Source organism: Uloborus diversus, chromosome 2, assembly GCF_026930045.1.
Source record: "Uloborus diversus isolate 005 chromosome 2, Udiv.v.3.1, whole genome shotgun sequence".
Lineage (NCBI taxonomy): Eukaryota > Metazoa > Arthropoda > Arachnida > Araneae > Uloboridae > Uloborus > Uloborus diversus.
The window spans coordinates 79,540,197-79,553,950 of record NC_072732.1 but is presented as its reverse complement, the minus strand read 5'-3'; the positions used below and the strand labels follow the sequence as shown (position 1 = coordinate 79,553,950).

The 13,754-nt window shown below is 29.9% G+C and overlaps 1 protein-coding gene across 1 annotated transcript in view; it reads left to right on the top strand.

Moving 5' to 3' along the window:
• The window catches only part of LOC129235248 (folliculin-interacting protein 2-like), a 56,569-nt gene extending 52,784 nt beyond the window's left edge, over positions 1-3,785 (top strand). The window contains exon 18 of the mRNA XM_054868957.1: positions 558-3,785. Coding sequence (XP_054724932.1) covers positions 558-755 — 198 coding nt within the window. The 3' untranslated portion in view covers positions 756-3,785. The remainder of the gene's footprint in view (positions 1-557) is intronic.
• The last annotated feature ends 9,969 nt before the right edge of the window (positions 3,786-13,754 follow it).

The following is a 13,754-nucleotide window of genomic DNA, read 5'->3' as shown; positions in this document are numbered from 1 at the left end:
TGTGAGGAATTGGGCTTTTAATTTCAAAGGAAATACTGGATGGTTTGACCAAAACAACTTGACATTTATTTCTTACATTCTTTTAATGACAGACATATGCACATAGGAATTTAAAAGTTGTGTTACTCAAAGTATGATTTTGTTTTATAAATGTTTTATTAATTAAAAAGAGATAAGCAATTATTTGTATGCTAGTGTTTTAGATTACTATCAAAATACAAATAAAGATTTACAAAAGGAGTTTGTCTTTTTTTAAAAAATATTTTTTAATGATTTTGTACACATATTTTGAACAGCTCCTCAAATTGTTTTTGTAAGGCTGGCAATCTTGTGAAACCAACAGGAATGTTGAAAAACTCTTTTATTTTTCACACTTTACCCTGAAATGAATGCAACAATTTTCATTTTATTTATTTTCCTTTGTCTTATAACTCATTGTGAACGATTATAAATGTAAATATCCAGCTCTGAATATGATGTATTAATGAGTAGTTCAAACTCAATATTTTTAGGTCATGTGCATTTAAAAATGTTTTAATAACTTTCTTATTTTTCAGTGCATCATTTATTTGGAAGATAGATTGCAAGAACTTTATTTTCGAAGTCAAATGCTTTCAGATTATCTTCGTGGCAATCGCTTGTCTATTCCATATAGCAAAATTGCTAGTACTTTAAATGTTGATGCAAGTGATATTCCTCTACTTTTATCTATTGCTACAACTCATTCACCCTATTTATCTGTACATAACCGGTGATTTATCGCCTCTTTTGTATCATATGTTAGTAGCAACTCTGTTTGCAAATATTATTTATTTCATAATAAGGTGTTGAAGAACATTATCAGCTAAAAGAAAAAAAAATGGATTGTTTTCTTTCTCTCCGTCAAATAATCAAGATTTTCATTGACAGTTAAAGAAAAGGTTTAAAAAAAATTAAAAGATGAAATAAATGATAATGTTATTAAAGCCCAAAATTGCAAAAATATCGCATACATGTTTTTCAAGACTACAAGGAACCCCTTTTTTAGTGTAGAAAGCTTCAGCATATGGGCTAAGTAGCAGTAGTCTTACCTGCTGCTTAGCATTAGAAGCTCATGACTTTTCTGCTGTATAAAAGGGAATTCCTTGTAATTTCGAAAAACATGCATACGATATTTTTGCAATTTTAGTTTTTAATGACATTGATTTAACCAGTTTCTTTTTTCTATACAATGGGAAATATTTTTTTTATTAGTTAAAGATTACTTATTCTTAGGATTTTTTTTGTTTTAATGATTTACATTATGTAGCAACTAATCTAACATGTGTTTGACATTGATATTTAAGTTTTGAATGGCTATTAAACAGTGGGTTTAAAATTAAAAAATATATATAATAAAATATTCATTGTTTATGCAATTTTACTAGCATGTTTCTGTGGGGTTTCATGCTGTATGCATTTTAAAATAGTTTTTGAATATCCTGAAGTATTACTTTTAATCTTTTTCCCCTCATGCAATTAAAAAAACGTTTACACCACATAGAATTTATATATGTTTTAAGGTATTTAACGGGTTGTGTATGTGTTGAGAACAGGAAATTAACTGCTATTCTATTCTTTTTCTACGTGGTGTGCGAAAAACATTGTTACTGGTTCAACTTGTTATTTCTTTGAGAACTTTCATTGCTTAATATATCTATGAATCAATCATTGCATGTGTGTGCACGTTTTTACTTATTTTATAACTTTCATAAATTTCACCAATAAGTGCCTTTAGAAACTTTGTCATAATAATTGAATTTAGTTTTTCCTAATTTGGCATTCAATTGTTTCCACGATGTTAAAAATGTGCACACCTTTAATACTTGTTAGCAGCAATCAGAAGAATAAAAAATATTTTTAACTTCAATTTGGTTAAATTTAAAGCTTGTATTTTGTTCTTCTCCACCTTATGTACCTGGTTTAAGAGTCCTTTTCATTGTATCCATTTGTGAATATTTTCATAACATTCCAATCTTTACAAAGATTTCTATGCACTGTCCAGTTTGTATGTTAAAAGTTGTACTTCGATAATGTATATTTGGTTTGGTTTTTTGAAAATGTCTTTTTGAATTTGCCATTTTCAGCAAAAATTACTGCATTTGTTGTATTTCCATTCTTGTTTTCAAATATTTGACACAGACATTTTGGGAATTTCATAACGATTGCATTTGTTTGCTAATGTTTTACATTTTTACATACTTCTTCAAAAACTTATCAACAATATTCTTATTCAAGTTGTTTTTAAATTCCATCTGGAAACTTATTTCTGAAATGCAGCTACAGTGCCTTTTCATTCTAAGTATTATATGAAACAGGCCAGTGTCTGCAATGTAGCCCCTTTAAAAGTATTCAATAGGTATGAAGCAGAAGAAAATGTCAGATTTAAATAATTGTCAGATGATTTGTGCTAATGAAGAAATCAAGTTTTGTGGTTGAGATCAGTTGTACAAAAAACAATTTAAAAACCCATAGGTGAAAAAATAAGGAAAAAAAAATATTGAAGGGAATTATGTTTCAAAACAAAAGATTTGAAATTGTTATTGATATCTTTTGCATCATGGGAAAAACTTAATTTCTATCTTAGTATGAATAATACGATAATGTAACTATTCCTCAACTGTGCATTCCAACAAAAATGAGGCACAAATTTGAAATGAAAATTACACGCACGTCATGCTTTAGTTACATGGAGGATTTTTGTGCAAAATGAAGCACTGTTAAAAAAAATACCATTTTTCTTGTAACCCTATGATGCTCATTGTGCACGGTTAATTTAGAAATACGTGTATGCAATTTTCATAGCGAAAGTGTATGCCTTAACTTTGCAGTATTAAGTGTACAGTCTACAAAAGGATACATATTTATTGATTGTTAATCTAATATTTCAATGCTGCTGTTTCTAAACTATGATACAATTTTCTAGACATGTTTTAAGGGCAGGAAAATAATGTTTCGTAACAATTAAAACAAACTTTTAGCGCAGCAGGTAATTTTTTCCTCTTTCGTTTGACTTGGACAAGCTGAAACATTATTCCCAACTTAAAACCAATTACTCTTTTGTAATATTGTTGCTTAAAATATCAAAGAAATTCATATTTTTTTAAACAAAACAAAAATGTAAACATAGTACAGAACCATCTGTTGTTCATTATCAGAGCCATACAATTTCACCATAATTTCATTTGTACAATGCTACCTCATCATTGATTTATTTTTAAAAATTGTTAATACATATTAGTTTTTTTTTTTTTTTTCAATATAAACAAATGCAAAATTGTTCGAAATTGGTTTTTAGCTTTGTTAAAAGAGCTGTACTAGTAGAATATGTTGACATATATTTTTTCAAAAATGGTTTTTGTTTTTAATGCTCTAATGTGTAGTTACTGGTACTATGTCATTTGAATTTTCTCAAAGCAATACTTAAATGACTCTCAGTTGTGCAAAGGCAATAGTTTTCTTGCGTTCCAACTAAAGAGCCATCCACAGTTCAAAAAAATTGAAAATATACTTTGCTTTTCTTTTTTAATGGGAATAATACACATCAGTTTTATGTTGCTACTTGTTTTTCTCATAAAATTCAATGTACGAATTGATGGTACAGATTAAAAAATCGTCTTAAAAACTATATGTATTCACTCATGTAATATGAAACTTATGTTCCTTATAGTAATGAAAACCAAAGTTTCAGTACTTTTCTGCTCTAGTATTTTTTACTAAACTTTAAACGCAGTGCTTTGGCGAATTATTTTTAAATTTCAAATAATAACAGAAAATAGTGAAATTTTTGCTTTATAGAATGCAATTGATAAGTATTTTTACTTTCAAGTATTATCATTGGAGGTATTGAATCCTCTTCAAATGTACATTGGTTACTCAAGAAAAACGATAAAATAATTTGAAATATCATTCCTATGTCAATTAGATTATTTAAGTATGGAGCAAAGTAACTTAATATTTTTTTGTATGGTTTGTACACATGTTGTCATGTAAAAGTTTCAGCATTTAGACAAAACCTTTTGTACCATACCATAAATTCGTTCTTTAATAGTGGGTAGTAAGTAAGAATCAGATTGATTACAACTGACCTAAAGTAACAATAAAGATGTCACATTTAAAAGACAAAAACTAGTTATAATATAATCAGCAATAAAAAAAAGTCATTCTTTATGCAATTCATATGTTTTTCAAAATTTTAATGAATATTTTTTAAGGAACGCAGAACTAAGTTTGTCACTCTTTTCAATGTTTGCATGACTGCTTTCTAAAAATAAGAATGTGTTACTTATTTGTGAACTAAAATTATGATGAGGACACATCATAAAACATTATCTTTTTAGTGGTTGTTAATTTTTAATTTCACAAATTTGAAATAAAAATTGGTGTTTACAGAGCACAAATGCCTAAGTCAGGCAAATTGCTTTTTTTTTTTAATTTTAAATTTAGAGTTTTAGTACTAATGACAGTAACCTCATTGAGTTCTACAAACTTCTAAATTCAATTAGAGAATTTGCACCTTTGTAAAATATAAGCTTGAAATGTAGAAAAAAAACCCCAAATAAATCATTTCTTATTTAAACTATTAAATTGGATCACATGTTTTCAGTGAATGTTAGAGCTGAAATACATTTGAGAAAACTTAACAGCATTGATTTTTTAGTTGACTATTTGTTATATATTGCTCAATATTCAAATTCATTATTTCCATTAGTTATAACCAAGTCAAATGATTCCTCTTAAATTTATATTTTGCAATTAACAGAAGTGTGATTAATCAAACACATGCATATTTGAACTCTTAATGGGCAAAATTCTTTTATTACATTATCAATGCTCCTTCCAAGGTCACACTAAATGGTTGAATACGTGGCATCATAAATAATATAATTTAAACTAATCCCCCCCTCTCCTCTTTTTCTCCTAACTCTTGGGGGGGGGGAATGAAGTGATTTTTAAAAACTTATATGGTGGAATTTTTATTAACTTTCAACTAAGGATTTAAAAGCGGTATCTTAAATATAGTGTTTGTTAGTTTTGCTTGCACTTGATTGAAAAGGCATGTGTAGTTTTAAAGCATGCTTTGATTTAATGATTAACTCAATTTAATGATACATTTCACTGGCCCGGATTTGACTGCAGTGAGTGTCTATACTCTTCAATTTAACTATAACTTTTTCCAGTACCTTGAAAATCATTAGATCGAATCACACTGTACTTATTTCCTAAATGGTAATTATTAATAAAAATGCACAGTTATTTTCTTTACATTTTTCTTAATATTTCAATTTATTTGAAATATTTAAAATAAATTTTTTACAAAAATTATGGAAAATAAACAACCTTTGCTCCCTATAAAGTCCCTCCTACCACCAGTCCCAGTTATGTGTTTCTGTTGGATTTACTTAACTGAAAAAGGGGGGGGGGGATTTAAGCTGTTCATTGTCACATATGGTACGGCTCATTATTGTAATACAAATTTGTTGCAAAAATAATTGCATACAGGGTCATTACTTTCATGATAAATAATTGGAGATTTATAATTTCAATTTTGAAAATATTTATCATAAGTGAGATACAGAATCATACATTTTTTTTAAACGAAATTTTTAATACCTTCCCAATTTGTACTGTGTGATAAATTGTGTTTTCCCTATAATAAACATTTCGTGAAGTTTGCTTACTATATGAAAATATGTGAAACATAAGTTCAAAGGTTTGGGACAAGTTTTATAATTATGTGTAAGAAATTTTAGCAAATAACCAGTTGAAATAAAATTGTAAGGTAAGGACTGTTACATAACACTTTTTCTTAAAGAGATATTAGATAGCCCACCAGCATCAATAATGGGATATATCAAAAATTTGAAGGAAAAAAAATATATATATATATTGAAGTGAAATCAGTTTTAATGCTTGCTTGCTACAAAACTTGCATGAAGTTAGTTTACACAGCTGGTGCAAGAGGGCGGCATATAAATTATATAATCAATAATGAAACTTCTTTTTTTTTTAAATTTAAAAGGAACATTTTCAAACTTTAAAAATAATTACATACTATTTCATTTAGACGGCTAAAACTAAAAAGTAAACATACCACAAAAATACATGCAGTATACCAGACAGCCTGGTTATCACATTCAGAGACAGCAGTTTCGTTTTTATTAAAACTCCTTAGTCTGGAATAGTTAATTACAGAGTTGGAGGTAGGGTTATCTGATTGAAGCTGAGAGTGCCAACATACTGGTTGATAAAGTACATTTATCTCACTAGCGAGTGTCTGCAGCATGGTGCGGGGCGGTAACTTACTGCTAAATACCACAAAAATGCTAAGCGCTTACTGTATTTTTTAATAATAAATTGGTAAATAGAGGTTTTGCACAATGCTATTTTATTTGAGTCACCAATAATGATTTACACCAATGGTGGTTTTTACCGATTCTTCAATACACCCCCCTCTCCCTGAGGAAAACGTCCGACAAGCTTTTCACACTTTGGCGCTCATCTATCGTTTGGTATTGTTCATTTATATTGGCTTGAACAAGATAAGTACAAGTGTGCCTGAAGGTCTAAATAGAATACAAATTAATTGTACATATAGTGGCTCAAAGTGTTCCAATTTTTTATAATTATTAGAGTTGTGTAATTTGTTTAAATCGGAGAAAATAAGAATTTAATTTAGATATTGTAAAAATTAGGGATGCACCAATAAGCATTATGGCGGATTAATCGGCAAGGCAGATTAATGATCATAATGATTTTTAACACTACAAATTCTCCATTTCAGGTTTTTCTCTAAAATATTTCAAAATTTCATTTTAACTTATGTGAGCAAATTTTCATTTTTTTAAAAAAATTAAGTTACATTGTGTTAACTAGACATGAAATTTGAAATGTTTAGTCAGTTGCCTGTACTTAGGAGACAATTTTAATTTAGTAGGTAATTCTTTTTTATTACAGTAAACTCCAGATTATCCGCAGATTAGTTTGGCACGGTTACAGCGGGTAATCCAAATTATAGGTAAAAACAATGCTGGTGTATACAATAGCTAAAAAATAGACATAAAACTCACACATACAGAAAAGTTATATCTAAAAACAATAGCATTGATTGTAAAAAATATATGAAAAAGCTAAAAACAAACAATAACATAATCATAAGTCACAACCGTTGAAGAAAAAAAATTATTAAAAGACCCGCGGATAATCCGACCCCCACTAACTGTAGTAACCCCTTTTAATCCAAGACTTTCATTCATTATGAAAATGGCAAAGTACAGTATAAATTTGATTTAACGATATCTGATTTAATGGTTTCCTTAAAATTTAATGATACATTTCACTGGTCCGAATTTGAATGCATTGAATGTCTATGCTCCTCGATTAAACAATTACTTTTTGCAATCCCTTGACAATCTTTAAATCGGGGTTATGCTGTAATCTTTAAACAGCCGATTAACAGTAGTGCGTAGAAAAGTATTGACATAGCATGTTGCAACATTGAAAATACACTTCCGTATTCAAAACAGAAAAACTAACATAATCATCAATTTTTCTTTAAAAAACCCCAAACACGAAACAAAAACTTTTTAATGATCTAATGATCACATGAAATAATGAAATTAGGCGAAGGATTATTTAGTGCAGGAGGAAATATATATGAAGCAGCAAGAAATAGTTTTGTTTTGACAGTCTTGAAATACTTCTGTTTTAGCATTACAAGTACTTGGATTTACCTCTCCAAAACTGTTACGTGAAAGTCAACTGTGAGAATTCATTTCAATATTTCACCAAACTTTTACATTGTTTGCCTTTATTTTATGCAGTACAGCCGACTCCCGCTATAACGCGATTTGACTTACGCAAAATGACTATAACGCGAACTTTTTGAATTTGTGAAGATGGAAAGAAAAACAAAGTTTTTCTGTCAAAAAAAAAAAAAAAAGTTAAGATTCTAGATATGCTTGAACAACTACCAAACGTCAACGTAGCACGACATAAATATGAGTGAATCTACCATACATACAATTAAAAAGTCGAAACAAAAATATATCCGTAAAAGTTCAGAACTTAGTTTCAATATTGAAGCTTGCAGAGTAATGTCTAAGCAAATTAAATATTATGAAAATGGAAGCTGCTCTTGTATTGTGGTTTAAAGATAATAGGAAGTTGAACTGTTGCCATAAATGGAAACGTATTAAAGAAAAGGCAAAGCAACAGTATTTTAAAATGTATTAGATAATCTGAGCATGGAGCATAAATCATCATCTTCATTTTTTACTCATAATTATTATTACTAATGCATTGTGAGTACCGTCTTGTTTTATTCAAGTCTTTGATTATTCATTTTGTGCACCTTAAAGTATTTTATGTTTCATAAAACAGCTTTTTTTAATTTTTCAAATCCAGTAAAAGTTTAGTTCTTTAAGTAAGAAACTGTAATTTACAGTTGAGGAATGCTTTAAAGCAGTCTGAGGGGTGTTTATAAGTGTCTAAAAGAATTTGGAATGCTTCTTAAAAATATATATATACCTACATTTTTCCACAGCGCGAAATTTCGACTTACTCCAGGAATCTTAGAACCCACCCCTCGCGTAAGTCGGGACTCGACTGTACACTTTCATACTACATGTTATTCTAATGTTAAGGAAAATTGCATTCATTTACTGTTATTAGATTTATTCATGGTTTTTAGTTCAAAAAATACTTAAATACTAAAAAGTATTGGAAAAAAATTTTACCTGCCGATTAATCAGCAAAATTTGACCAATTAATAATAATGAGCAAAGCAGCTGATTACCACCGATTAATTGGTGCATCCCTAGCAAAAATCCCATACTATGATATCTTATTTCATTTAAACTATTTTTATAACTTGGAACTATATGTCTAAGTAGTTCTGAAAATAAAGGCTGCAATTGGAACTTGCTGTATATACCCTGTATATACAATATAGGAAGTATGAACTAAATTCTTAGTTGCATAACGTAATTGGTTGGTTAATATTTTCTTCTGCGATTGTTCTAACGACAAAATTTTGACTATGCTTTTGAGAGAATGCATTGTGATTTATACATTTCTTGTACTTTGGTACTCTCTTGAGTGCTTATTATACTGCCTCATGTCATGTGTGTACATGTTTAACAATTTGTCCTGTCCTGTGTAAAAATTAATCTGTATATAATATATTTTTTTGTGTCGGCAAGTTTGTGAAAGGTTTATATTTATATGGTACTTTTCCCTTTTTAAAAACTTTGGACTGAGATTTCATATCTTAGTGTTAGTGGGTGTCATTTTTGTTTTGTTTTGTAGTAAATATATATATATTTTCGTGTAAATTATCATAATATATTTAGTAACTCTTAAGTTCTGGTTTAACTTTTGTGATTGAAAATTCTTCAATTGGAATTTTTTTTTATTTCTTTAAATTAAATTTTGTAAAAAAAGTTGATTTTTTAAAAGGTTTCTATAGGTTTAAAGAATTATAAAGGTTTTAATATCGTAATAATTTTATAAATAGTGACTCTCTAACACTGATTTTGAAAACAAAATAAAATGATTAGGAAAAGGAAAGTTATATATCATAAGCAGTAGGTATAATGTCTACATACACCCCTTGGCAATAATGTGGAAAGTAATGGAAGATGAACTCTATAATACACTGCTCAAAACAATTAAAGGATATTGAGGTTTTGGGTTGATCTTGCACCTGGATAACTTTTTAGATGATTGATATATTATCGATAGACGTAGTAAACTTTGTGAGACAAAAAATTCATTTGTTTGACAGAAAAAAAAAAAAAAACTTTTTATACTTTTGGGTATAAAAGAAAAAAAAAACACTTTATGCATATGAGAAAAACATAAAAAAGGGGGTTTCTTTAAAAGAAAATCGCTTTTAGGTGGGGGATGGTAACCCCGGACGGTCAGCAATGTAAAACTCCTCTGAAGCATGGAATCAATGAGGTTATTAATGAGGGGCTAGGGTATTTTGCCCCCACTCCTCCTGAAGAGCTCTTTTCAGTTCTTGGAGAGTTTGTGGAGGTGGTAGGCGTCCAGAAACTTGTTGCCTAGAATGTCCCAAACATGCTCTATTGGGTTTATATCTGGAGAACACGCTGGCCATTCCATTTGTATGATTACTTCCTCGAAAGGAAATAATTCATCAAGTTAGAACAATGTAGTCTACAATTGTTCTCCATTAACATGAAGTCTACTCCAATTGCTGCAGAGTAAGGGACTACAATAGATCTGAGGATCTCATCCCTACTTCGAAAACCGGTCAGAGTTCTATTTGCAATGACATGCAGATCAGTGCGTCATCAATGGAGATGCCAGGATATACCATCGCACCACCACCAAATCGGACACTTTCGTGCATGAACGCTGGATTGTTTCTAGTGCCACATTCCTTCCAGATGAAAATATGCTATTATCAGGATGAAGAGAAGAATGGAATTCGTCAGGGAAAAGAATATTTTTTCCATTCATTTCTTCTCCAATTCACATGCTCTGTTACCCACTCCCTGTAGTGTGACAATGCCTTGCAGCTAATGTGACACGCACCATTTGTCGATGAGCATATAGACCTACAGAGTGAAGGCAATTTCGGACAGATTGTGTCAAAATAGTGGTGATAGTACCCAAGCGAAGGCGTCATTGTCGTGGAGTGGCATTCATACTTTGGTGTCTCCGAGCCATTAAAAGATAATAATGGTCTTCATTGAGCGTTGTTGACCATCTGTGACCTTTTCCTGATCTTCGGCCAGGATTTCCAGTCTCTAAAAAAATTTCCATTTCCTAGAAATCGCACTTTGCGAAACTCCCAATAACTTATGCTGCCTCTGCTTGGCTCCCCTCACTTGTCTGCCAACCACTTTAGAAGCTTCGGATTCCTTTAAATGAGTTCGTTGAGACATCGCACCCATTGAAACAACGTGCTTACTGAGTCGATCATTCTTTTCTGCTTTGTCTTACAATAAGTTTAGAGCGAAATCTCTTTTGCTGCCACTCAAACATCAAGTTGAAAATTTGCATACTGCGATGTTTGATATTGAGAAAAATTTGTATTTGGGACTCCCTTCTTTGATTCTATGCAGAAAAATATTTGCTAATACCATTTTTTGTACAAGATTTACAACATTCTTTAATTGTTTTGAGCAGTGTACAATAAAAATGTAATTTAAAAAAAAAATGAGACGTTTTACCATAACAAACCTTTTAAAAATGAAGTTTTATAGCTCAATACCTGGTGTCCAGATGGAAAATACTTCTTTTCATAAGATTAATTTTTTCTTTAACAGTGGAGTATCAAAAACCTGAGGTAATTGGGGCTCACCTCTCCTCGTATTATCCAGAAAATTCATCCAGATTTAAAATTTTCACTGCTTGGAAGACATAAGGAGGAGCACCTTTTACTTCCTTGTATAAAAAAAAGCAACTATATTGTTTTTGCGAAAAATTTATTTCTCAAATTTCAACATAAATTTGGGGTCTGAATGAATTTTGACTTCATATCCATCCGTACGTATTTATGTGAGCAAGCCAACCAAAACATGCATTTTGACTGCGACCGAATCCATTTCGACGAGTTTTGTCATGATGTCTCTATCAATATGCGTCCATACGTCTTGGATTACACAAAAACTGTTAGTTGTAGGAAAATTTTAATTTCCCCATATGTGCAACTTATGTGCCGTCAAGTTGTGAACCTCAAGTGTATTTTATTACAATCGGATTCTCCAAAAGGGATGTTAACATGTTGTTTGTGTCAAAACAATGTCTATTTTATGTATCAAAGTTTTTCTCTGAGACATCTCTTAATTTATATCTTGTAATGGATGAATATTTCTAGCCACTTAGAGAGTATCGTTCACACTAACCTCTCTAACTAAAAACTATAACTTAAAATATAAATGAAGCATCCCGGATTAAGTGGAACCTCGAATTTTCAAGACTCTACTGTATTACTTCTCTATTGATTTGATTAATTCTTTAGGCGACACTATGACATACATCACAGATTCCTGAGAAAATTTGCAGACTATTTCTTAGTTGGGGAAAGAAAAACATGAAAATTTTTAAGAAAAACAATCTTAAATTTAGTTTGTAAAGATTTCTACCTTATTTTCTGGGACATAATCTAAAGGTAGCATGTACTTGTATTAGCATCTTTTCTTGTGAAGCCTCTTTTAAAATTCTTTCTTGGTATCCATTTAGATTTTTTGCTTAATATGCTTGATCAAATGATGGGTTATTGTACTTTTTTTTTTTTTTTAGCTTTTGATCTGCTTTGCAGGTTGCTTAAAAATATCCATTGCTGGGCACAAGGGTCAAACTTTTTTTTTTTAATTGAAAGGGTTGTTTTTCAATGTAGAAATTCTTAATCCTATAAAATAAAACTAGAAAGCTTCTTTCACTGAATCAGTGATGGTTCAACTACAGTAAAACCCCTCCTAATGGACACCCCTCTTATGTGGACAATTTTTGATTCTCCTATTTCAAGGCAATAACATTATTAAACCCGTCCTGCGGACATGCCTCTATTGCAGACAAAAAAAAAAAAAAAACAAAAAAAAATCTGTCCCTTTAGTGTTGTGTCTGCATTGGTGGGATTTTACTGTATATGATCTTTAGATAGTTGGGAAGTTTATAAATTTGAAATTATGAAAAATGTAACTGTACTTCTTAAAATATAGTAGCTTTAATATTAAGTTTATGAAGCAAATGTACTTGTTTACATTCAACTTTACTTCTTGAAGAATAAAAAAAAAATTATTTTCCATCTGGCCACTTTGTACAATGCTAAATTGCCTTTTGGGGAAGTACACAGAAAATTGATGTTGAATGTTTCTCAATCACTAGTTCTTTAGTTAATTTTCAAGAAACAATCTTACAGTAATTTCTACTCAAGCATAACTAACAATTAGCCAAGCATTAGAAAATAACGGATTTAAAATGCATATATTTGAAATATATTGGGCGTTGAAGAAAATTTATCAATTTCAGATACTGTAATACTTATGCATTAAATATCCTTGACTACGGAACATTTGTTATAGTTAATTTGAACATTTTAGAAGTTGGATTATTCAAATATGGAGTCAAAACCATTTTCATTGTGTAATTAGTGAAAAGAAATGACTTTTTGAATAAAATACTTTTAATTACATTCAGTGTCTGTTTAATTATTAAAGTTTTCTTTAAATAAAGGCTTCTGAAAAAAGTTTGGTGTTAATTATAATGATCACAGTTCTAAATCTTGCATATTTGGGTAGTGCAAACACGAACACATTTTACACACAATATAAATATACATAAATATTTAAAGCATAATATATTGGAAAGAAACATTTTGGCAAAAAATTTGCTTCCTTTTTACAAAATATCCATATTTTTTTTTATTTTAAGGTATTTTCTATAAAATTAAACAACCTTATTATTCAACCAGTAGGTGTCTAATGAATATCTAGAAGATGAAATTATCTTAAACTATCATTAATTAAATAACTAAGTACGCTAGTTTTAAATATTTTGCATTTTCTGGTTTCGGAATGCTTGCTTTAGTTTTCCAAAAGTAAAAAAGGCGTTTGTATCTTCTTCACCCCAGTGTGAATTACATATACACTTGAAAAATTTAAAATCAAGTTCAATAAAAACGTTAATAGGGGAAGATTTTGCATTGCACTGTATTTAGCTGTTTAATAGTTTTGTGTGCATTCATCTATACATATAATAAA